Source organism: Lepidochelys olivacea (assembly GCF_965140295.1).
Source record: "Lepidochelys olivacea isolate rLepOli2 genome assembly, chromosome: 1".
In the NCBI taxonomy this organism is placed as follows: domain Eukaryota; kingdom Metazoa; phylum Chordata; order Testudines; family Cheloniidae; genus Lepidochelys; species Lepidochelys olivacea.
The window spans coordinates 168,857,669-168,881,374 of NC_140411.1; the positions used below are offsets into that span (position 1 = coordinate 168,857,669).

The following is a 23,706-nucleotide window of genomic DNA, read 5'->3' on the forward strand; positions in this document are numbered from 1 at the left end:
GACAAGATCAAGGCAAATAATGTCTATTAACCATATTGTTTTATATACACATCACTTTAATGACATGTTTATCTAAAAAAAAAACCACCTAATACTATAACACAGTTTTGTAATATATTTCAAGGAGTTTAATATTTTGTTTCTCAGCACCACACTAAATTAAAAATCTAAAATTCTTATTCATTATTAGTATTACACTAATGCTTACTGTACCCAGCCAAGATCAGGCTGCATTGTGCTAGGCACTGTACAAATGATTAAATATTTTAAAATACATTGATTCAGTGACAGGGTAAAACCTAGGGGCTACCTACTGGCCCACCGGGGGCTTTAAGGGAAGGGTGTGTCCTCCTTCCAGAGACCAAAAGGCAAGGGGAAAGCCCCTGGGACTTCAGCCCATGCAGGCCAGAAGAAGTGCTTTGTTTTAGTGTTACTTATGAAAAGGACCACAGCATTGTCATGGATTTGAATGAAGTCTGTGAAATCTTGGAAATGGGTATAAAAAGACATTTGGTTAGGCCCCAGACCATGTGGCATTGTAAGCTGGCACATATGATTGCAGCACCACTCAGATTTGGCCTGTCTGCCCCTCGGTTTCGATCTATGAATGGGTGTCTGAGCCAAACCTGGGCGGTGCTGCAATCCTGTGTGTCAGATCAAAACACCAAGAGGGGGGAGCCAGGTCCAGCCATGCAGGACAGGAGCTGCCACTGGAGAGGTGAGTGTGGTGTGTGCTCACCCTGCAGCCCACTCTCCTCTCTCTGCCCTGGGCCTCACCTCTCAGCACCACCATTATACTCTTGTTTATGCTGATGTAGTGAAAACTACATTTGGTGATTTATCATTTTTCCCCTGACCTTTGCCATGAAATTTACTAAAAATATTTGTGCCAAAACTATAGATTCTCTTATGAGTTTTTTGTTCAACCAACAAATTGTGCCCAGGGCCAAGGGTAAGGGACAAGAAACGCTCAGGTGTGATATTTTTTCCTTATGGGACTGGCAAAATAGCCTACATACCCCAATGCAGGAAGACATCCCCATTAAGGAAGTGCTCTTAAACACATGTTTAAATCAACTGCATTTAGGAAAGCACTTAAGTCAAGGATACATAAGTGTATACTTAAATGTAAGCACAGGCTTAAATTAATCTCTAGTCGGGAAAGCACTTAAGCATATCCCTAGTCAGGAATCAGAGTGGTAGCCATGTTAGTCTTTATCCACAAAAACAACGAGGAGTCTGGTGGCACCTTAAGGACTTATTTGGGCATAAGCTTTTGTGGGTAAAAAACCCACTTCTTCAGATGCAACAATTTTAGGAAAGCTCTAAAATAAATGCTTAACTTTAAAAGTCAACAGGACTTAAGCTCTTGATCAAGTGCCTTCTTAAATGTGGTTGAATCTAGCTGAGGAGCATTTTCTACCAGTCCCCAGATTTTGGGGCAGAGGGTTCTTGCTGCAAATCCCTCACCTAGATTACACTCCCAACTACACACGATTGATTTGCCACTGTCAGAGTCTGTTCACCTGGAGTGAAATTCATCCCTTTGAAGGTGGTCAGCACAATACCTTTGCACCATTTAAAATCAGTTTAAACTTTGTTTGAAAGTTATTGTTATTCAGCAGATGAATAAGCCATTTTTAATAAATCAATAGGTCAGAGAGAAAGGATGGGCTTGCAGATAAGGCACTGGACTGGAACTCATGAGGTCTGGGTTCAACTTCTGACTGTGCCACAGACTTCCAGTATGACCTTCGGCAAGTCACTTAATCTGTCTGAGTCCCATCTGTAACATGTGGATAAAGAGTACTTTATTTCTATTTGAATCATAAGCTCTTTGGAGCAGGTACAGTGTACTACTTATACAGTGTATAAGACACAATGGAATCCCAGTCTCAAACCAGTTAATACTAACCAATAGTACTGTACCATAAAATAAATAATGATCGTTTTTATATTTTGTGCTGCACTTTGTCACTTTGGTAATGGTCATTGAAAAACGTACAATACCCTGGTTCCTAGAGGGAAGAATAACTTACAAAATTAAGCTTCTCCCTCAAATCTGAATCCACTTCCCCTTTGTATTTTATTTGAAACTAAATTTAAGCTGTCTGATTTAAGCATTCAAGACGTATCCAAGAATATCTTCAAAGGCCTTTCACCACACAGACTTTGAACCAAGGACACCTGAATTGTCACCCTCAAGTAATTAGGGATCATTTTGTCAAATTTCACACTGAAATGGCACACTCAAAACTTTTCTTCACTACTCTTGCACACCATCTAGCCCAAACTGCTCTGAAAATGAGTGTTCTTGAACAGTTCAAAGAACTTCAGCTTTCATGAGAAATCCACCCCCCTCCTTTTCTTTCACTAGCTCTCCATTTTTTTTTTCAAAACTAGGTGAACATGGTGCTCATGAAAATAAGAGTCTTGTAATTGGGGTCAGAGCCAGTGTATATAGACAAGCTTCACCACATTACTCTCCCTTCCCACTTCAATCCTAATTAGTGATATTCTTCACACCCTCTCAGTCCTGGACCTCTCCCAAGTAAAGATGCTGCCACATGTGGTGGGTTTTGGGTGGGGCAGATAAAAGAGCACCATCAAACGGTTTTTCTCTTATTCCTTGTGCTGGATTTGATCCTATCTAGAGGAAAGGTAATGTATTAACCCACTGTGCTATTTAACCCCCAAGATGTCAACTTTAGTAAAAAGATTAATTGTATGAATCACTCAGTTGATGAGAGACTTTAAGCAGCTTTTCTATTACAATTTCAACTCTAACCAAAAGCAATATCATCAGTTAACTCTGAGGGATCTCTTTACAATTCTAAAAAATCAGGGACTTTGACTTCAGACTAATAAACCAAAGGAAGATCAAACTTTCTCTTATTCATTACTGCTCAAGATGGCTTACAATGGAATTGGCTATATACTGTGTTAGCAAGTTTTGTCTTGGAGAAGTGAGCTATAGTATTTCCTGTCCATGTGTGTAGTACAGTAAACCAAGGTTTGCCTAATCTTTCAGATACCTGAACTGTACACATTTTGTGAAGTTGATAAAAACCTTATGAGAAATGCGAAAGACACGTGATTCAACAGTATATTTGAGAAGCATTTCTAAAACATGGTGTTGTTAAAAAAAAAAACTGGGGCCCATCACATACGTAATACAATACACTCTATATAGCTTTACATATAACTGTTTTACAATCAACCAAAAACAGCAAAATAAAATTGCAAGCATTATCAAATTCCAGACTTTGGTCTTGTCTGAGAAATATAGAGGATCAGATTTCCTAACATCCAATGGAAGCCACTCCAACTGTTTTCACTGGGCTTGCTGAACTACTCAGCACGGTCACTAAATGCTATTTGAAGAGAGTAGTAATATAATTGATAAAGAGCTTATTCTAATATCTGTTCAATAATGTGTTGTGATGACAAATAGTAGCTCTATGGTACTAGTCAAAAAGCAAAAGTTAGGTAAGCAAAAAGCTAAGAGTGAGAAAAGCAGCTCTCATCAACTTCCTAACTATCACTGCCAATCAGATAACATAATTTATATCTTCCCTAAATGTGCATTAATTCTCATAACTTGGAATTTTATTCTGTTTTCCAGTTTAGCATTCCAAGTTTTTCAGAGCAGCAAGCATGTCTACCTCTGTATTTGTACTGCACCTTGCACAATAGGGTCCTGAACAAAGCCAGAGTAAATGGTCATCCTTCCATTTTGTATAGGCAGGAAGTGCTAATAAAAACAAAGACAAATCTGAAATGGAAAAATATTTTCCTGTTTTCTAACTAGCTCTACTTAAACCCTTTATTTAATATAGTCTGGCAATGCAGCAATACTTTGCTGTTAGAACACTTTTCACACAAAGAACTCAAAGCATTTTACGTACAATTAAGAAAGCCTCCTAATACACCTGTGAGGTAGGTATTTTTGTCCCTATCCAGGATGCAGAAAAGGAGGCAAAGAGAAGGTAAAGGTGACCTACAGAGGATTTTAAAAAATTGGCACATGCCTAGGAATGTGGAAAGATACTTTTTAAAAAGTGGATTTTATTTGCTTGCTTTCTTTTACTTTAGAAATCTTAGGAATTATTATTTCCCCCTTGATTTGGTTAGGGTCTCAGAGCCTCTGTATGGTGATCTCTGATGGGAGGAAAGTAGAATCTTTAGCAAAGATGTCCTTTCTTCAAACTCTCCATTAGGCATTAAAGAAAAATGGGGAGTTAACAAACCAAACCAAGCAAAACCACTTCAAACAGTCTCACCAAAAAATACCATCTCCTCTGAATAGCTTGGATTTCAGTCCCTAGACCTTTGATGTCATAATTTAATTAGTCTTCCTATCACCACACAGTCTTACAGGTTGCCAAGACCTAAATTTCAAATGTAATAAACAAACAGGAAAAAAATTGAGCCTTGAAAATGAGAACTTTTCGGGCATATCTGTGCATCATAAAGAAGTAAAAAGAGGGCACAAGGCAATTCTTTTTTCTTTGTAGGTCACATTTAAGTAACTTGCCAAATGCCATAAAAACAAAAATAAAAACCCCCACAACACTGGGGAAACTAGGACTAGAATCCAGGGCTGAAATCTTGGCTCCACTGAAGTTAGTACAAGTTGTACCATTTATTTCAATAGGGCCAGGAATTCATCCCAAGGCGTCGTAACTTTTAGTCTCTGCTCTAACTACTAGACCATGAATGTTCTCTTCATTTTAAGCATATAGTCATACGCAATGGCTAGATCTTCAGTTGTTGCTAATCAGCACCATTCCATTATCTTCAGGGAGGACCTTTTCCAATATTTCTATTACACAGAGAAAACTGTGCACTGTCTACAGGAAAACTGGATTTCAAGCTCCACATTTCTAAGGAGGCCTCAACCGAGTCTCTGAATTTGCATCCGTAATTTTACACAAGGAATATGGAGAGAGCCCAAATAGCCAGTTTAAGGGCCTAATCCAAAACCCACTGAAGTCAATAGAAAGGCTTCAACTAACTTCCATGGCCTTAAGATCCGGCCCTGAATGCTCAAATTCCAGCGGTACGTGCAAGCACAGTAATTGACTATGCAAAATGTAGAGGCTATTGTTTTTTTTAATGTGGCTCATTGTCAGCTTTGTGACTCTCTCAGGTCAGTAACAGTGCTATTTATAGTTATATAAATTTGCAGATGCCTAGTTATATCTGCAAGGCTTTCTGAGGAGAAGGGAGACAAAGTCATTTAGCATTTGTAACGAAAGATATATTTCACATTTCCACACAAGATACAGCTTAACATCCCTTTGGTCTGCTTTAATATTATATAATAATTCAACTGTCCTGTGACAGATGCAAAATGTCAGAAGACCTTGCACACAACTGAGTTTGAGCTTGATGTTGTGCAGCATCTCAATGATGCATGGCAAAGAGAATGAATTTTCTGTAGTGGGTGTAGTTCTAAAGCAGCATTTACACCAAGCAGTTCAGCCAGCGGTCATATTTAGTGATCCTTTGGGCTGGTTATTTTTAAAAGCTATTAATTTAAGGTTGTGGTAACCTGGACCTTAATCATTTTGCAAGTACTTAGTCACAAATATTCATACGTATTCTATATATTTCACACACACATACATTCACTCTTCCTCCTCTCCCATGCTTTTCTCAAACCACCACCACCTATGGATAAATCATGGAGACCTGCGGTGTTTCCTATTGGTGTATTACCCTCAAATATTGGATATAGTTGAGATGAAGCTTGAGATTGAAAAGGCAGTGCTTGATTAGATGCCAAATGGAAAACCAACAGACAGGTCCAGAAAAAAGTCAGGTTACACAGAATATTGGAGAACATGGAAAAATCAATAGAAAAGAGTGAATGTACAGACATCAAGTCTCTCATAAGAACATAAGAATGGTCATACTGGGTCAGACCAAAGATCCATCTAGCCCAGTATCCTGTCTTCCAACAGTGGCCAATGCCAGGTGCCCCAGAGGGAATGAACAGAACAGGTCATCATCAAGTGATCCATCCCCTGTCGCCCATTCCCAGCTTCTGGCAAACAGAGGCTAAGGACACCATCTCTGCCTGTCCTGGCTGATAGCCATTGATGGACCTATCCTCCATGAACTTATCTAGTTCTTTTTTGAACCCTGTTATAGTTTCTCTGTGAAGAACCCACAGTAAATATTCTGGGGATAATTTAAGATCTTAGAAGTAAAGATTGCTTGATTACATTTTTATATTGCTATGGCATTTTGAAGAAGCTGAGATTCTGAAATCTAAAAACCCCCCACTACCGATGACTGTCATTGTAATATTAGTCTCACAGAGAGTACGTCTAGATGGCAATCACTGAGTGTAACTGCAGTTCAAGCCAATGTGCCTGAGCTAGCTTGAATCTAGCTAGCTTAGATCCTAGAACAGTGAAGCCAGAGCAGCTTTAGCACAGGCCAGCCCTGTGAATAGTTACGCACAGTTCTGAGAGGGTTTGTGCAGCTCATGCTGGCTTCACTGCTCTGAGACGCAGGCTAGTTAGATTAACTCACCCCCAGTGATTGAAATCTAGATATAACCAGTGAGCGACAGAGAACGCTGCAAGCAGCTAACTGAAGTACTTTGGATAGACATTTTAAATAAATCAAAATAAATACATCATAAAAATAAAACTAGTGGGGCAGACTTATGGCAGCTTGACTTCCTCCCAGGGCATTCCTCTTTCTGAGGCCTGGTCTACACTACACAGTTAGGTCAATGTAAGCTGCCTTGTGTTGACCTAGCCGTGGAAGTGTCTTCACTTAAATTTGGCTCCTGCCAGCGTAAGTGCCTCTCTACGCCTATATAGTAACACTACCTCCCTGAGCAGCATAGAGTCACGGTCAATGTAATTAGATCAACAAAGTGTCAGTGTAGACACTATTGCTTATTTCAACTGTTACTGGCTTTCAGGAGCCATCCTACAATGCCCCTTCCTCTCCAGAGTGGGGTTTGTACGCCCCCTCACGCTGCCTGAGAAAGGATTCATGTTTTGATGTCAATGGTAGTGGAGCATGGTCTAAACATAAGATTGTCTGGGTAGATTTGTAACACTGATATTTGAATTTAGACAGATTCCTCCTGAAGATAAATATTTATTAATTCCTCATGACACGAAGAGTATTATATGTACTGCATGTTATAATTACTTGCTCTAGTTGTACCTTGCTAACACTCAGGTTTGAAAAAAATGAAGTCTATTGGAAACACAAGAGAACATTAAACCCATCGGTTGTACAAAGATTTGAACTCTAAAGTTGTCAGCTACTGAAAATTGACTGCAACTCAAACTATTGACTTTGTTATTGATCTGTTGATTGGCTTTGGATGGAACTAAGGCTTAATATTGATTCCGGTTGATGAACTGAAAAATATAAAGAAAGTAGAAATGAAAATATTAATCACATGATAAAATATAATTTTAGAGTAGTGCATCTGATTGTGAACCTCTGTTAAACACTGCATGGTCCTACTGCTGCCAACAAGACCCCGAATGAAAAGCGTTGTAGGAGTTCATTTCCTGACCTCTTTTGACCAGGGTACTATTGTCGGATGCAGCCCCTACGTTTGAGATTTAAGAGAAGGACACTGCAAACACAAGTTAATGAACTTAATTATTTTTAATTAAGCTACAGCCATATTCAAAGCAGCCAAAATCAAGTGGAAGATAATATACATCAGCATTTTAAATTGTTCCCTAACTTCTACTGGAGTCAAAAGCAAAGACAAAATGTAAAAAAGCAATTTCTTTTGATGAATTACCTGATTAGGTTCTGATTCACTTTTATTAGACCTTGTAACATTTAACATGGAATGACACTAGAAACATCAAAATTGCTATACATCTTGCATATAAAAGCATGAAATCTTGCTGCACTGTTACACAGTTATGTGAATTCTCACTGTACTGAAAGTTCTGCTTCATTTCTGTTAGTTAATTACATCTGAGAACTGTGTAACTGATTTTCCGTCATTTGCCTGACCAGGTGATATCTACTATGCGCCAACATCCTTGAGTTACCTGATCATTCCCTAGAAGTGATTATGGACTATTCTTTCTTGGAACTGACATAGTTCACTTTAGGGGCCAAATTCTGGTCTTATTCATAGTTTATAATGCCAGAAGGGACCACTGTGATCATCTAGTCTGACCATTTCTAAAAACAACCTCCTGTATAGCATAGGCCATAGGGCTTCCTGAGCATATCTTGAAGCCAGTGGGAGATTTGACTCCAGAAGGACCAGGATTTGAACTTAAGTGGGTAGTCTTTGGCCCATATCCTGCCATCAGTTTTTGAGGAAGGCTTTCTATAATTTCATAGGGCATTCAGGGCATAAAAAAAGGTTATGATATGACTGTCTGCAAATACCCCATTTTTATTCTTCCAGTATCTTTGCAGACACAAATGGACATTCAAAAGCACCTAAATGATTTAGGATCCCACATCCTCCTTTCAAAAGTAATTTAGACACTTAGGAGCACAAGTCACATTGACTTTCAATGAGATTTAGGCTGCTAAGTCACTTTTGAAAATTTTACTGATAATTCTTTTATTCAAGACCATAATACATTTAATGGAGGAGTCAGGCACATGATACAGTGACAACAAATGTGAATTGTTGTGGCAAATCACTGTCTACAAATAAACTGACTAAAAAAAAAAGATCATTTAGACAAGATCCATCATAACAACTAAGTGATGGTGATCATGTTAGAGGAAGAAATTGAACAAACTGGTCTCATAAAACAAAATGCATCAACATGTATCTTCTCATATGCATATTTTAGTATCTTACATCACCGAATCAAAATATGACCTGCATAGTCAGAAAATATGTTTAATTGTTTATGCGTGGGATTTTCATACACTCCTGCGTGATTTAGGAACACAAGCCCTGCTGAATGGACCGCTTGTGCTCCTAAATTCCGTAGTCACTTTCAAAAATCCCACCCTATTTCCATAATATTTAGATACAAGCTCTAACCATAGCAGATTTGTTTGATATACATGGTGATGGCAAACCTGTGTCTGAGATTAATCCCTGAAGATTCAGAACTACGTGCAGATAAAACAAGAAGTGGTTACATTTGCTGATTTTATATTTATATTTATATTTGTTGATTATTATGCATCTTTTTTTAAAAGCCACCTAAAATAAATCAAATGAAGAACAAAAAAGAAAAGTATAGCAGAAAAGCCTGTAATTTAAGAATTATAACTCTGGCACATATGTGGAAGCTATGTCATAATGTATATCTTCCTTGTACTTTTGAAGAAATTAATCTAATGTGGGGGGGTCTCTAAAAATAGATTACAAAAATTGTTTTCAGTTTAAGATCCATCAAATCCTTCTCTCTAGTTGATAATATTCAGCAGTGGGACCAAAATACGCAGGCAACATAGCATATGGTCTAATTTTAAAAGGTGCAAATATTTGGTTTATATTGGGAAAGAACACAAGATGTAGCAATCTTATACTTCATTAGAGGTTGTTTTAGAACAGAGAATTGACAACCACAATTCAGAATAATCCTTGGTTGTATCTACTATACATTGTTATATACAATAACCCTAGCTGAATATACTGTGATATACAACAAATGCCCCCATTTAATTTCTTCCCTGATATTAAAGCTTAAAGGAAATTGTGAAGGTGCATTTTTATTTAATTATGTTAAAATGCACCTTGATTCAGAGAGTCTATGCAAACTCTGATGCACCACCTATGCCCCATTTAAATCTTGTATTAAAGACTTGAGTGTCACTTAAGTAAACCACGGGGCTTTTTGCCAGCCTCCAAGAAAGCCTGCTCCTGCTTCCATTGAAGTCAATGGGAGTTGTGCGATGGACATCTATGGAAGCAGAATTGGGGTCACGATTTGAAGAGCATTATTTTAATTATAAATAAGATTTGTCTCATGTTTTTCAAAAAAAAACAAAACTTCCTCAGTGACCACTGAAGCTGCATGTATATTAGTTATAAACGTAGTCCTCCAGAAAATGAGCTGACCAAAGTTATTTAGGCTGAGATTTTCAGAGGAGTCTAAGGGCATTAGGATCCTAATCCCTTGGCTCTAGGCAAGATTAACCCACAATCTGTTCAACAGTCCAAACAATGAGTGATGAAAGCCCTTCACAAGTTACCAGCGCTAGGTGAAATTTGAGATTTTGTGCATCGGGCTCCTGGAGTGGATTTGGCAGGGGTGATGTGAGTGTCACTTTAAAAGAGGAAAACCAAAATCAGGCTGTTTTTGGGCACTCTGGCAACTTTGGATGGTTAGTTGGTTCAGCTAATGAACCCCACAGATTCTGGCAAGGAAGGGAATGAGGCTTCAGCAACATTTTACAGACGATCACAGCTGACGACCAGATCACAATGTGCCACAGTAAAACCCATGGGGTGGGGGAGGGGAGTGCTCAGGGATAGGAAAACTCCCCTGGTGATGTTCTCCAAATCATTCAGTCTGCTTGGCAGGGTATAGTGGGGAGCAGGTTTGGCCCCACCCCTTTCCATGGGCCCGGCAAGGGGACAGCCATCTGGTAGGCTAATAAGTGTAATATTTTTGATGGCTTTAGAATAATTGTTGGTAAACATTACATGGAAGTGTGTTTTTTCATTTGTCCCTAGGCACGATGGGATGGTTTGACAGGGCGCATTACCTTCAACAAAACAGATGGCTTAAGAAAGGATTTTGATTTGGACATTATTAGTCTCAAGGAGGAAGGAACAGAAAAGGTAACTAACTGTGTTCAAACTATGAGCCATATAGTACAGTCAGTGGGACTGTGCTTATTGAAAGGTGGACCTCATGCACCATGAGGATGAAAACCTAATTTGAAGTAACATCTTGAAGCCCATTCCTCTTGACCTACATTTCCTATAGTTGAAAAAAGCTCAATCTACTTTTTAAATTGTTTGGGTTAAAGTTGAAACACAGATTGGGAGAGAGCAAAGGAGTGAGAGGGGGTGAGGAAGCTGCCCTGCAGAAGATTAAAGCCTGGAGCAGGCTAGCTAAATAAGCCAACCAGAGAAACCTGGTAGCTGATTTCTTATAAGGGAGCTAAGTAGTTCTTAGTGGGAAGAGGAGGAAGACTGACTCTGAGAGGCTGCTAGGGAGTCAGCTTTGGCCAGAGCAGCTACAAACTGGACTTGGAGCGAGTTACCTCATAAGGACTTATAAGAGGGACTTTGTGAGGGAACCACTTTTTTCCTCCTCACCCAGGCTCTGAGGTAAAAGCCATGCCCTGAGGCAGAATTTTGGGACTCTGTCAGTGATTGGGGATTTCCCTTTTAAGTTTATTTGGGACCTCCCCCCCCCCCGAAAGGAGTCCAAATGAGCCACGTGTTGATGAAACCATCTTTCATTAATGTTTCTTGTACTCTTATGAAAGGAAACCACCTCCCAGGTCCTTGTGGGAGGAAAAGTGGTAGGGCTAGAGGAAAGAGACAGCCTGTCCCTCCCTCACCCTCCTATATTTGGTGCCTGAACAGGGACTTGATCTCCGCTCTCCCAAGAGAAGCCAGAAAGGAAATATTGCAATTAGTAATATAGCAGCAAGAACATAGAGAAGGAATGAAATCATCAGTTCTAGCAGGCCTTACTAGCCCTTTCCTCCCCCCCCTCACTCCACCAGTGCATGGAGAAAGCACAGATGGCCAAACAAGGAATGGAATTGGCAGTTCCAAGCCAAGGTGGCCAGACTGTTCATTCAAGGTTCACTGAGCACTCCCATGAGGGTGCTCTCTGCTGAGGCTTTCCCAGGGCCCACCCTAACCAAACTGACTAACTCCACCTCAAAATCTTCCTGCCAACATTTGAGTGGGTGGCTACCACTGGCTATGAGAGGCACTCCTGGGCCATCCAGCTTGCCCCTTATCTAACCAGGTGGGCCCAGACTGCTTACAGGGCCCTATGTGGAGAAAAAGCCCAGTCCTACTCCACCCTGAAGGCTGCCATATTGGATTGGTTTGGATTCTCACCAGTGGTCTACCATAGGAATTTTCAAGAGGAAACATTTCCAAAAGGAGGCAGCCCATGGGCCATTGCCCAACAGCTCTGAGATTTGGCTACTTGCTGGCTGACCCCAGAAACCAAGACCACGGGCAATGTCATAGATAGCATTGTTTTGGAATAGGACTTAAAAATTCTCCCAGTAGCAGTAAAAGCCTGGGTCCCTTGGTTCCGCCCAGCACCATTGCAGGAGCCATGGAGGTGACAGAAAACTTTTTGGAGGCAGAGGCCTCAGGCCTTGGGAGCACCACCCCTTCCTGCTTCCCCATAGTACCTCAAGAGTTATTGGAGCTGCACTGGGTTTCAGCACCCCTGGAACATGGAGGTGCCCACACTATTTGGCCACCCTCAATGGACAGAGCCCCTTCCTTCCTGGGCGCTCTGAGCCTCCAGGCGCCAGAGTGGACTTCATCTACCTTTCAAGAGGGTGTGATCATATGTTATCATGTGGGCAGTTGGGACACATGCAGTGAGAGTACCCTCTCCTGGAGAGTGATTATCTAGGGTGTCACTTTGGCCAACAGGGCAAGACCTCAAACCTGCCAAAGTGGAATGCCAAAAGACCCTTCTTGGTTCCCATCAAGTTAGACTACACCTCATAGATGGGCTGATGGACTCTGGCTTTGGGCAAATGCTCCTGCACCAAGATTTGTTCCTGCCCAAAGCCTTCTAATCCAATCAAACTGTCCAAATCTTCTACATACGTGGAAAAGGTGCACTTATCTGACTGTCCCTATTATCTTACAAGTTGCTGACTACATGGGGTGTCTCCAGGTGGATGTAGCGGAGCACCTTCCCTGGCCTGTAATCCTGGGTCACGATTAGCGTACACCTCTCCATGCTCATGAACAGAAACTCAGTGCTCCTTACCCCAGGCAACTCTCAAGGGCCCAGGAAGACTTGAGCCTGTGCTGGGACTGGGGCCTATAGAGAATCCATTCCGAGAAGAGGACCCCCTGCAACTGACCTCCCAAAAGAACCCCATCACACTCTGCCCATAAGCGAGTCAGAGGCCCTTAGACTAGACGATACTTTTTGACTTCATCACTGCTCAGGATGAAGTTCAGGCCCTCCAAGAATGTTTCAACAAGGTAGCTGTGATCAATGGGGAAGCCACCAAAGAACACTGTTACCCAACAATTTCCCCATTTCAAGTTACATAATGAAATTCTGGACTGGGTGAAGAAACAACCTCACATGGAAGAGCCCAGGGTCCAGCTCCTAGTTCTCAAACCAGCTCATCAAGAACTGTTGAGACTAGCATACTCTGTCCTGATGACTGGACATGAGGGTAAGGCAAAGACATTTGGAAAACTACTGGCCCAATTCTTTTGGCTGAGTATATTTTAGGAAGTAGTGGATTTTTGTTGTCCTGCCCAGATTGACAGAAGGTAGCCCCTAAGGAATGAGGCCGGGCTCCCTTAATATCCATCCTTCTCGTAACAACCCCTTCGTATAGGGTGGAGATTGACATGGTTGGCCCCCTTGAGAAAAGTGCGTGGGGTCACATTTATTTCATACTCATCAACTATGCCATAAGGTAACCAGAGGCTGCTCTCTTGCAGAACACTATCGCTTTCACCCTCATGCAGGAGCTACTGCAGATCTTTTCCGGGTAGGCCTTCCTTCAGAAATTATCCAGGGGTCTTGTTCCTCTTAAAGGTTTGACTCTGGATCTTGGTCCTACCATCCTCAGACCAATGGCCTACTCGAATGGTTTAATCAGACTCTTAAGTTGATGCTAAGACAGTTCGTTGGGACAGAAACCAGAGACTGGGATCAATTGCTGCTGTTCCTTTTATTTATGGCACAAGAAGTTCCACAGGCATCTACTGTCTTTTCCCCTTTTGAAATTCTCAATGTAAGACAACCCTGAGTATCTTAAATCTGGTCGAGGAGTCATGGGAAGCCCAGACTACCCACTTATGTACTCCACTATGGCCTACAAATGAAAGAGAGGCTGGAGTGCCTTGGTCATTTTGCCAGGGCCAACCTATTCCAGGCCCAGTAGAGCCAGGCCTGGCAGTATAATAAGGGAGCTAGGATGAGGGTATTCCAGCCTGGCAACCAAGTCCTCCTATTTCTTCCCAGCTGAGAGAATAAACTCCTAGCCAAATTTCAGGGTCCCTATGAGGTCATCTGTGTTGGGCAGCTGATTACAAGGTTTACTACCCAGACTGACAAAGGCCAAAGAAGATTTACCATGTAAATCTGCTGTGACCTTGGAGGGTGCAGAATATATCTTCATCCATCCAGAAAGAGATGAGGATTTAGGACCCCAGCTCCCAGAACCAGTTGCGGTAGGGGTCAAAGGGACCCCACTTGGCAGTGGGTTGTCCACTGACCAGAGAGGGCAATTAAAGACCTGGTGTGGGCATACTAGGACGTACTTTACCCATTTCCAAGACAAACCTCACTAGGCTCCCACCACATTCAGATAAAACCCAGTTGAAGCCTGGAGCAGGCTTGCTAAATGTACCTATCCTGAAAGGGTTAAAATCCCACTCAATACAGGAGGTCCAGGAGATGTTAAAGCTAAGCATAATTGAAACATTGAAGGCCCTGGTCTAGTCCAATGTGGTCCTTGTACCTAAAGCAGATGGGACCATTCGATTCTGCATAGACTTCCACCGGATAAATGTGATCTCTGACTTCATTAGAAGCTCCCCTCAATGATCTCATTAAGAAATAGCTTCTCAGCAGGTCACTTGGTCCCCCCAGAGTGCCCAGTATTCAGAGAAAGAAAAGAGATTCTCTGTAACAAACCTGTATTGTGTAGCCCTGATTTTTCAAAAGAATTTATTTTACACACGAATGTTCATACTGGGCCCTGGGAGCAGTACTGCCCCAGAAGTTCCATGGCCAGGAACACCCTATTCTGTATATGAGCAGGAAACTCCTGGACTATGAAATGTGGTATTCGATCCTCAAAGGAATGCCTAGCAATACACTGTGTGGAGAAAATCCTGCGCTATCATCTGTTTGGGATCCACCTTCTTCTCATCATTGACCATACGGGACTCCAGTGGCTCCAGACGATGCCCAGGTCACCGTTGGTACCTCACCTTACAGCCCTTTCATTTTCGTATAGACCATCATCCTGACAAGAACCACCAGTACGTGCACTCTCTGTCTGGGATGCACGAAGATGGAAAGCCACACAGTGAGTGCTCCGACAGACCCACTCAAAGGCAGAGAGCCAAGGAGTGAGAGGGAGTGAGAGAGCTGTCCTGCAGGAGACTTGAAGTCTGGATCAGGCTTCCTAATGAGCTAACCGGAGACACCAGTGCAGGGAAGGAATCTCAAGCAGTTGATTCCTTATAAGAGAGCTGAAGCATTTTTTGGGGGGAGGGGGCGGAGAACGGGACAAAGACTCTGAGAAGCTGCAAAGGAGTCAGCTTTGGGTAGCACAGCTAGATGCAGGGTGAGTCACCTCATAAGAAATTATAAGAGATACTCTGCTAAGGAACCCCGTTTTTTTCCTCACCCATCCAGACTTTGAAGTAAGAGCCATGCCTTAGGACACATTTTGGGGCTCTGAGAGTGATTGGAAAAGCTGCCTTTTAAGTTTGTTTGGGACCCACTCCCACTCAGAAAGCCCAAAAGGCTGTGTGTTGATGAGACAAACTTTCATTAAAGTTTCTTGGGCTCTTGTTAAAGAAAACTTGCCTCCCTAGATCCTTCCAGAGGGCAGCAGGTGTTGGGGTCGGGCGGGAAGGAGACAGGTCACCCTTCCCTTATTCTCCTACACAGATACTGAGAAGATTTTTGACTTTTGCAATTCATATTATCTTATATATCAGGGTACTGAATAGGAATCTGGAAATTGCAGTCATTATCTTAAGTGAAAATATATTCTCTTTTGCTCTTCCTGTGAGGTTTTGCTCTTCCCATGTCTCACTGTGTCAATTCACATCCTGTAAATCAAGTTTAAATGTCATCTCAATCTTATAACTCCCCACAAAATTAATGGTCAGCAAGTTGAACGAACTTCTACCATCAGACAATAAGCCGGTGTGCCTTGTAAAGAATAGCATCTGTATTTTAAAGAAAGTGATTTTTTTTAACATCCAGAGGTTTAGCCATGTTATATATCTATTGTGCAATTTTTAATAAGTGTGTATTGAGGAGGTGCGGGGGGGGCAGTAAGGAATTCAAGTAATATTTTCAAAACGAGCTGAAATACTAAAAATTGTTTAATTATTGAATATGAGCCAATCAATTATATTTTCACCCCATCCCTAATTACTCATTGTTTCACTAAAATGGTTATGCTACTGAGGAAAAATGAAATTAGTTGTGGTCTATTCTGTTGAGATTAAACAGTGTGCTTTGGGGTAAGTGTCTGAATTTGGTATTACACTCAAGCAAAGGTCAAGCAAAATCACATTTCATCAGGACATGCTTGAGAGTCCTGTAAATTGCAAAGCTATACTTCAGAAATAATCTGTGTGAAAAGGTCTTGTCTCCCTTATATTGTCATTTACCAGTTGTCCTGAGGATGCAGATTGGACACCTATCTGGGCCTTCTTTTTGTTAAATAAAACAAAAGCAAATAATCCACATTTGTAGGCTAGCAGATTGGGAAGATACTAAAGAACCTACCTCTCTTTCCTTATTTAATACACAAGGGTAAGAAAAAGCACCTTATCCCAGAGGATTCCATTTAGGCTCTGATCTATAATAACAGAGACAAAGCTACTGCTGTTATCTCAAGCATCATATTGTCAGCTAGATCTAATTACTGCTAGCAAAAATGAAGGATACAGAAGTCTCTGAATTTATTGGAACCAGCACAGTTCTGCTGTGCGGTGTAGAGGGTAGGATACCAAACACCACTCAGGGGCTCATGCACCTTGTGCACCAAGGAACTGTGCTCAACAGGGCTCCCTGTGCTCCAGCTAGAGAGGAAAGGGGGGAAATGGGAGGTGTAAATTATGAAAAAGTTAGAGTTCTTGATTTATAGAGATCAGTGCTTAATGTCAACTAAAAACAACTTTGTTTCTCCTCCCACTTAAAATATTTGGCTCAGTGGATTTGCATTTTGATTCTGAATAATTATCTATGAGTTAATTGAGACATAACTACTAGCATCCAGCTCTCTAAACTGGTTTCACTTTTCATTTTTAATGAAGCACTCTGTTTATTTTTCTCTTTACCAAGGCTGCTGGCGAGGTTTCTAAGCATTTATATAAAGTGTGGAAGAAGGTTTGTACACAGACAGGTGATGCAAGAAACCTTCAGGTTGGGTCTTAAAACTCATCCTTTGGGTTTTGACAAATGGATCTCAGATTGCAGTTTAGAGACAATATGCTATCTCAGAGTGTACTTTTCTGTGATAGAATGAATTCCATTCCTATTTAGGATATGCACTCTAGTACTTACAAATTGTAAAGAGACCTCAGATGGATTAAATACTTTTCCCTAATAACATTTTTTTTAAATGCTCAGGGGTTAGCCTTCTTGCTCCTTCGAATGAAGGTTGGAGGCATTAAGAAAAGAAGACACCTTCACAGCTGTTCCCCTACCTTACTCATTAAAATGGGGTTTCAAGTATTAGTCTAGCCTTTAACAGCATTAATGGTGGGTGCTGTGCTAAATGTGTGGCTTATTGACACTCCCACAAAGTGTGTGCCATGAATGACTTTTTTAGTATCGTTGACTTAAGTTTTGACTACTACATTAGCTCCTGGCATACAATTAATGGGCAATTCAGACATTCAATAACACATGTAAACTGGAAGCAGGCTTGTTTATAAACTGTCCAACTTATTCCAGGCATCTCATGCTTCCTTTTAACATATAGGGGATGCTTGGACCAATAGAAAAGGCACTAGACTGGGAATCAGAAGAACCAAGTTTTATTCTCAGAGCTACTGTGAACTCACTGAGTGGCCATAGGCAAGTCACTTACAAGGCCTGATTCTCAGAAGTGCTGAGCACCCATAGCTCCAACTGAAGTCAAAGGACACTACAGGTGCTCAGCACCTCTGATAATAAGGCCTTTAGTCTTCTGTGAGTCTAGTTCTCTACCTCTATACAAGCGGGATAATAATCTCTTACCCACCATTGGTAAAGTGCTTGGGTTATACAGATAAAAAAATGCTATGTAAAATAATAAGTATTATATTTTGCATACATCTTGAAAAAAGGTTAAACTTTTTTCCCCATTTTTTCCCCATTTTTTGGCACTCTACACTAGAGTAGCTTACAGTGTCCTATAGCACTCTTTTTTAAATCTAATAAAACACATACTTAATAACCTTGTTTTAATCTTCAGTGAATCAGGCTAAGGCACAAGAGATTCTGTTTTCCTCATTACTAGTGAATAGATCATCCTACCTGACATACAGAAGCTTATTGAACCAATCTAGCTTTTGACTCTAGGCATTTCATGTTAAGTTGAATTAATTTAAACCAAATTACAATTGGTTCAGAACACTGACTCATTGAGAAGGGCATATTATATGTCTTGAATTTGTCACTAAACTGCAATAAACCCCTTCAGATTCACCATAATTATGTAATACCTTGGCCTCATTCATCCAATGCCCTTCTGACCTTTTTCATTGTTAGTATCAAGACTGACCTACAGTGTCATTCCTTTAATTTTAATGTACAGTGGCCAGCTTGATGTATTCTGTACACACGATGACTGTGCTATTCCATGTTCTGTATGACCGTTCTGCTCTTCCTCATTGCCAGCTATTTCAAGCACACCAGTGTGTCAGGAAGTCAGCAAGGTTGAGCAGAATAGCTTTTGATTAATGTGCATTGCCCCAGAACAAATTAAGAGAAACTAGCCATTTATCATGGCCTCAGATTAACTAAATTGATAATACCCAACACGTCATGTATATAAATAATTTTCAGATCAATAATCCCAAATTGATCTCCTTCTGGAAGCAAAAGAAACCTAAAAGACATGCATGTGTGTGTCTTAAGAGGAGGGGAAAGAATCATGAACAATGTTATCCCAATTAAAAATGTCCTAGGAGGAGAAATGGTTAGCTAAAGAATTTGACAATGGGATCTGTGGGCTTTCAGCCATATATAGTTTGAATGATTTAATTGTTATTGTAATATTTATATAATAGCGATCCCCAAAACCCCAATCAGGAGCAGTGCCCCATTGTGCTGGGTTCTGGACAAGGAAAGATAGTCCCTGCCTCAGTTTATAATCTCAACGAATCCCACCTTGGTCAGTAGTGACTGACCATCTGACAGCTGATGGAGGTGTACAATATGTGAGGCAAGTCAGCAATTTCAGTCTTGGTCTGATCTGGCAGCCTTGTTGGCAATCTCAGCAGGGAGGCACTGAAAGCTGGTCCCTCCAGGATACAGTTGAAACGAACTGGCAGACCAGTGTGATGAAGCATGCTGTTCCGAGGATGGAGTATGCCAGTCCCCAAAGCCATCAATCTGGTACCTTTCACAAACTTTCAATTTAAAATATATATATCAGACCAGACTCTGAGCTGGCCCTGTCTCTTTAAATTCAAGGTAAATTGGTTAACTCGTCTAACCTAAGATGGTAGATGATGTTTCTGATGTCATTCCAGACTGTTTTAACAAATCAATGCGTGTGGATCATTACATGGGTATTGATCATATTTAAATTGGCAATTGAATGCAGATGGCTTATATACCATTTTCGTATTGATTTTGCTCCTCACAGTGGAGGATGCTATTTCATTAGTTCAGCTTAAGAAGAAAATCTTTCCATGCAATTAAAGTAAAACCTGTGGTGAGCTTTGTAAAATGTATTGTTCTTCAGTAACAGATATTTTGATTCTGTATTTCCGGTTGTTTGACAGTTAACTTTGCAAGATTATTTTTCTAACCTTTCAAAAGCCTGGAATGTTGGTACAGGAAATCTGCTCGCTTTTGTGCATTTTTTTGCATTAATTTGGTCTAAGGCATATCATGCTTCATTCATCAAGTTTTCTAATAGCATAGAAAGATACTGAATACTCTCTAAACATCTTCTGCATGTGTCATTTCATCACGAGTGTCTAACAATAGATCGATAATGAAAAGCTCCATTTTCAAATTGCTGTACTCAGATGTCACTTCAGGGCCTAATCCTGGAAATGCTCAGTGCCCTCCATCCCCACTGAAGTCAGTTCCCGTTGAAGTGACAAATTCAATCCAATAAAAATGGAGGGCACATAGGCCCAGATCCACAAAGGTACTTACATGCCTAAACCCCATATTTAAGCACCCAGCTTTAAATCCAGCTTAAATCCCAGCTTTAGGCTCCTCTGCTATACACAAAACTCCTGCTCAACTGCCACCTAACTCTGTAGGCACCTAGACTCATTTAGCACCTACATTTCTGCTGTAAATATCCCCTAGGTGCCTACGTTTCTGCCTCTAGGCATGCACACTGCAGCCCCATTGTAGGCACTGAGGCACCAATCACCCACCTAAGCCCCAATGCAATCCACAGACTGCGGGAAAGATAGGCAGAGGAGTGCGTGTCTTGCTTGGGTGGCCTGATCTGGTGGTAGGGAGAGAATGTTAAAGTGGAGGGAGACCCACACATAGTCTAGTGGCTAAGTCACTCACCAGAGAGGTGGCAGATTTCTGTTCAAATCCCTTCTCCTCATCAAGGAGAGGGGAGAATTGAATGGGGGAGGGGGGGTGCTCCTACATCCTAGGGGGTACCCTAACCACTGGGCTACAGGTTTTGAACTGCTTGGCATTTAGGCCCCTACTCAGTGAGGTACTTGAGCACATGTCTAACTTTAGGCACATGTATAACTCCATTGAAATGAATGGAACTACTCATGTGTTTAGTTAGACATGTGCTTAGATACTTTGCTGAACTGGGGCCTTATGCAAAGTAGGCAAGTAGCATTTTTAATTACGCCTATTTGGAGGCACAATATTTTTTCAGGAGGAAAACTTGCGCATGCAAACTTGTGTGGGGGTCAATTATTATTGCCCAATTTCCAAATCTATACCACTTCATTTTAAAAGATATTAATACCAGAAGGATTTGGAAATAAAATCTTAAGATTTAAATTTGAATATATGTAGAGTTGATATTTATCTGAATAAATTAACTTTACTTTTGTAATTTGCACCACTGTAAAGATACTGATCCAAATCCATTGACATCAGTGAAAGCCTCCCTCTTGCCTATATTGGGCTCTGGATCAAGCCCTAAATGCTGGAGTTATTTATTGTGGGGATTGGAAAGGAATCTAAACCTACATTCTCCTTTAGCCTTTACTGACAAACACTGATCAGAGGTGAAATGGCATCACCTTGATGGTTCTGTCATATCAGTAGTCAAGAAGTGACTGGAATAATCATCTGTGCCTTCAGCAGGTTCAGAGCAGAAGTAAAAGGCCAGTGCATCCATCAATCTGTTTCAGCATATGTATCCAAGCTTTTAATCTGTTGTCTTGGAAAGGAAAGGTCTTGCCATATGTTTCAACTTTACCATTTACAAAAAGAAACAATTTCAGGAAAATAGACATTTGACATTGTTTCCTCCTAAAAAAGTCAACACGTTCCACTTTTGTAGTAAATTGACAAATGCACAGCTATATTGACATACCTTATACTCTTATGGTTAATTCATTTCAACCTGCTTTTGAAAGAGCAGAGTGTTCCTAATGATTTAAATATGACAATCAACCATTTGATGTTGTTCCCTTATTTAGAATTACAACCGGTTTGTTCCTGAAACATTTCATACTGCTGGTGTTTTAGTCTATCACAGTGATGTATAGTATCAATGTTCTTTTTTTGGACTGTGAACTATAATGCACATTTATGGAAAATTATACATAATTTCACTGAATGTGATCCCTGAGGCTTAGCAGCCATTTCTCTACTTTGTTCTGTGCAGATTGGGGTTTGGAACTCAAACAGTGGCCTTAATATGACTGACAGCAATAAAGACAGATCTACCAATATCACCGATTCGCTGGCTAACCGAACACTCATAGTCACTACCATTTTGGTAAGTCCTGCTGCATAGTGTTAATATTATTATCCATGGTGTAGAATAGATCATACATTGCTTCCATTGTTTTACATATTTATATGAAGCCTTCCTTTTCAGCCTAAGCTGCACTTCATCTTTTGTGGTTCCCTGTACCAACGTATGATTTGACAAACCACCCCATGTTTCTAGCCCAGCATACTATTTGCAGATAGACACAATCAAACTGCCTACTATCCATCTATACACCAGAGTAATCACATTTCCAAATTATGTTTAGCTTATCTCTGTAGTTTGAAGAAACAATCTGTATTTCTTTCCACCAAGAAAATTTCACACACCCAAATCCTAACTTTTATAGTCAGCGTGTACGTGTTCTGACTTCTTACTACAAACAAGGTTGGACGAGAAGAGCAGCTTATGGTACAGAGGGGAGAGACAGATACTGGTACATCCTCACCAGTGTCGAATGGAAGTTACGGTGGGGAGGATGTGCTGAATTGTGTACCCTCCAGTCACCCCGATCCCTGTCTTCCTGGCCAGTGCTGCTGCTACTTGGGCTGTGCTGGCTGGTTCTAGGTTCCCTGGAAAAGGGGAAGTTGCAGATTCCTTGTGCCACAACTTCCTCCCTGCTGACTTTCCACTGCCAGGAGCCCTGCACTTTAGGTTAAAACTACAGAAGCCTGCCTTGCCTAGAGCCGAAAAGGAAATACTATGTGCACAAAACCACTCTGTCTATGCTATTTTTTATTCTCTCCCATGAATATATTGTCCAGTCAATGATATGATTTCATTATATGATTTCATACTTTTTAAGGTTTGTTTTATTTAGAAAGTCAATTTTTAGGTTTCTTTTATGATTCTTTATGTAGTATTTATTGTACTACTGCGGTATCCTTACCCATCCCTTAACATGGCACATTATATAGATCTTGGGCCTGATTTTGGAGGGGCTGAGCACCAACTCTAATTAAAGCCAATGGGAGTAACAGGCCCTCAGAGCCCATGAAACTCAGACCCAGTACATTTATAGCTAATTGATTTGGGAAATTTACTAACATATCTAAGATAACTTTTAATGGACATGGTAAATTAGTTGCACCTGTACAACTGTAGTAAATCATCCAACTATTTGTGTAATGTATAAACTGAGATTGTCTGAAATGTACCTCATTTCTATTGTTACATGTTTGGTATGTTTGTTCTATAGGAAGATCCCTATGTTATGTACAAAAAGTCTGATAAGCCCTTGTATGGAAATGACAGATTTGAAGGATATTGCCTGGATTTGTTGAAGGAACTGTCAAATATTTTAGGCTTCATCTATGAGGTCAAACTAGTTTCTGATGGTAAATATGGAGCCCAGAATGACAAAGGAGAGTGGAATGGGATGGTCAAAGAGCTCATAGATCATGTAAGATTGAATTGTTCTGTCTTTATTCTACTTTAACCTAATACAGTTTATCAGAAGCCAAGTCAAATGAAGTGTTTTACATTAGCAGGAGCACTAGCCATTTTCACAGAGCAGAAAAGCCCTTGAACAAAGACAAGTAATTAGGGTCTGCAGTTCTGGGGTGTTCTAGGAGGGAAGAAATATATTCCCCCATGCTGTAGACCTGATCCATGGCTATTATGATATCCCTGAGACTACTGTAGTTCCCCCAGCACCCGGGCCCCTACTCTGCTGCAATGATAGTT

The 23,706-nt window shown here is 40.7% G+C and overlaps 1 protein-coding gene across 4 annotated transcripts in view; it reads left to right on the top strand.

Moving 5' to 3' along the window:
• Positions 1-23,706, top strand: part of GRIK1 (glutamate ionotropic receptor kainate type subunit 1) — a 230,244-nt gene that overhangs the window by 164,868 nt on the left and 41,670 nt on the right. For all 4 annotated transcript variants that reach the window (XR_014709971.1, XM_084617633.1, XM_084617632.1 and 1 more), the window contains exons 8-10: positions 10,664-10,771; positions 21,913-22,026; positions 23,219-23,422. Coding sequence is in view for 3 of the 4 variants with exons in the window: in XM_084617633.1 (XP_084473759.1) it covers positions 10,664-10,771; positions 21,913-22,026; positions 23,219-23,422 (426 nt within the window). In the remaining variant the exon portion in view is untranslated. The remainder of the gene's footprint in view (positions 1-10,663; positions 10,772-21,912; positions 22,027-23,218; positions 23,423-23,706) is intronic.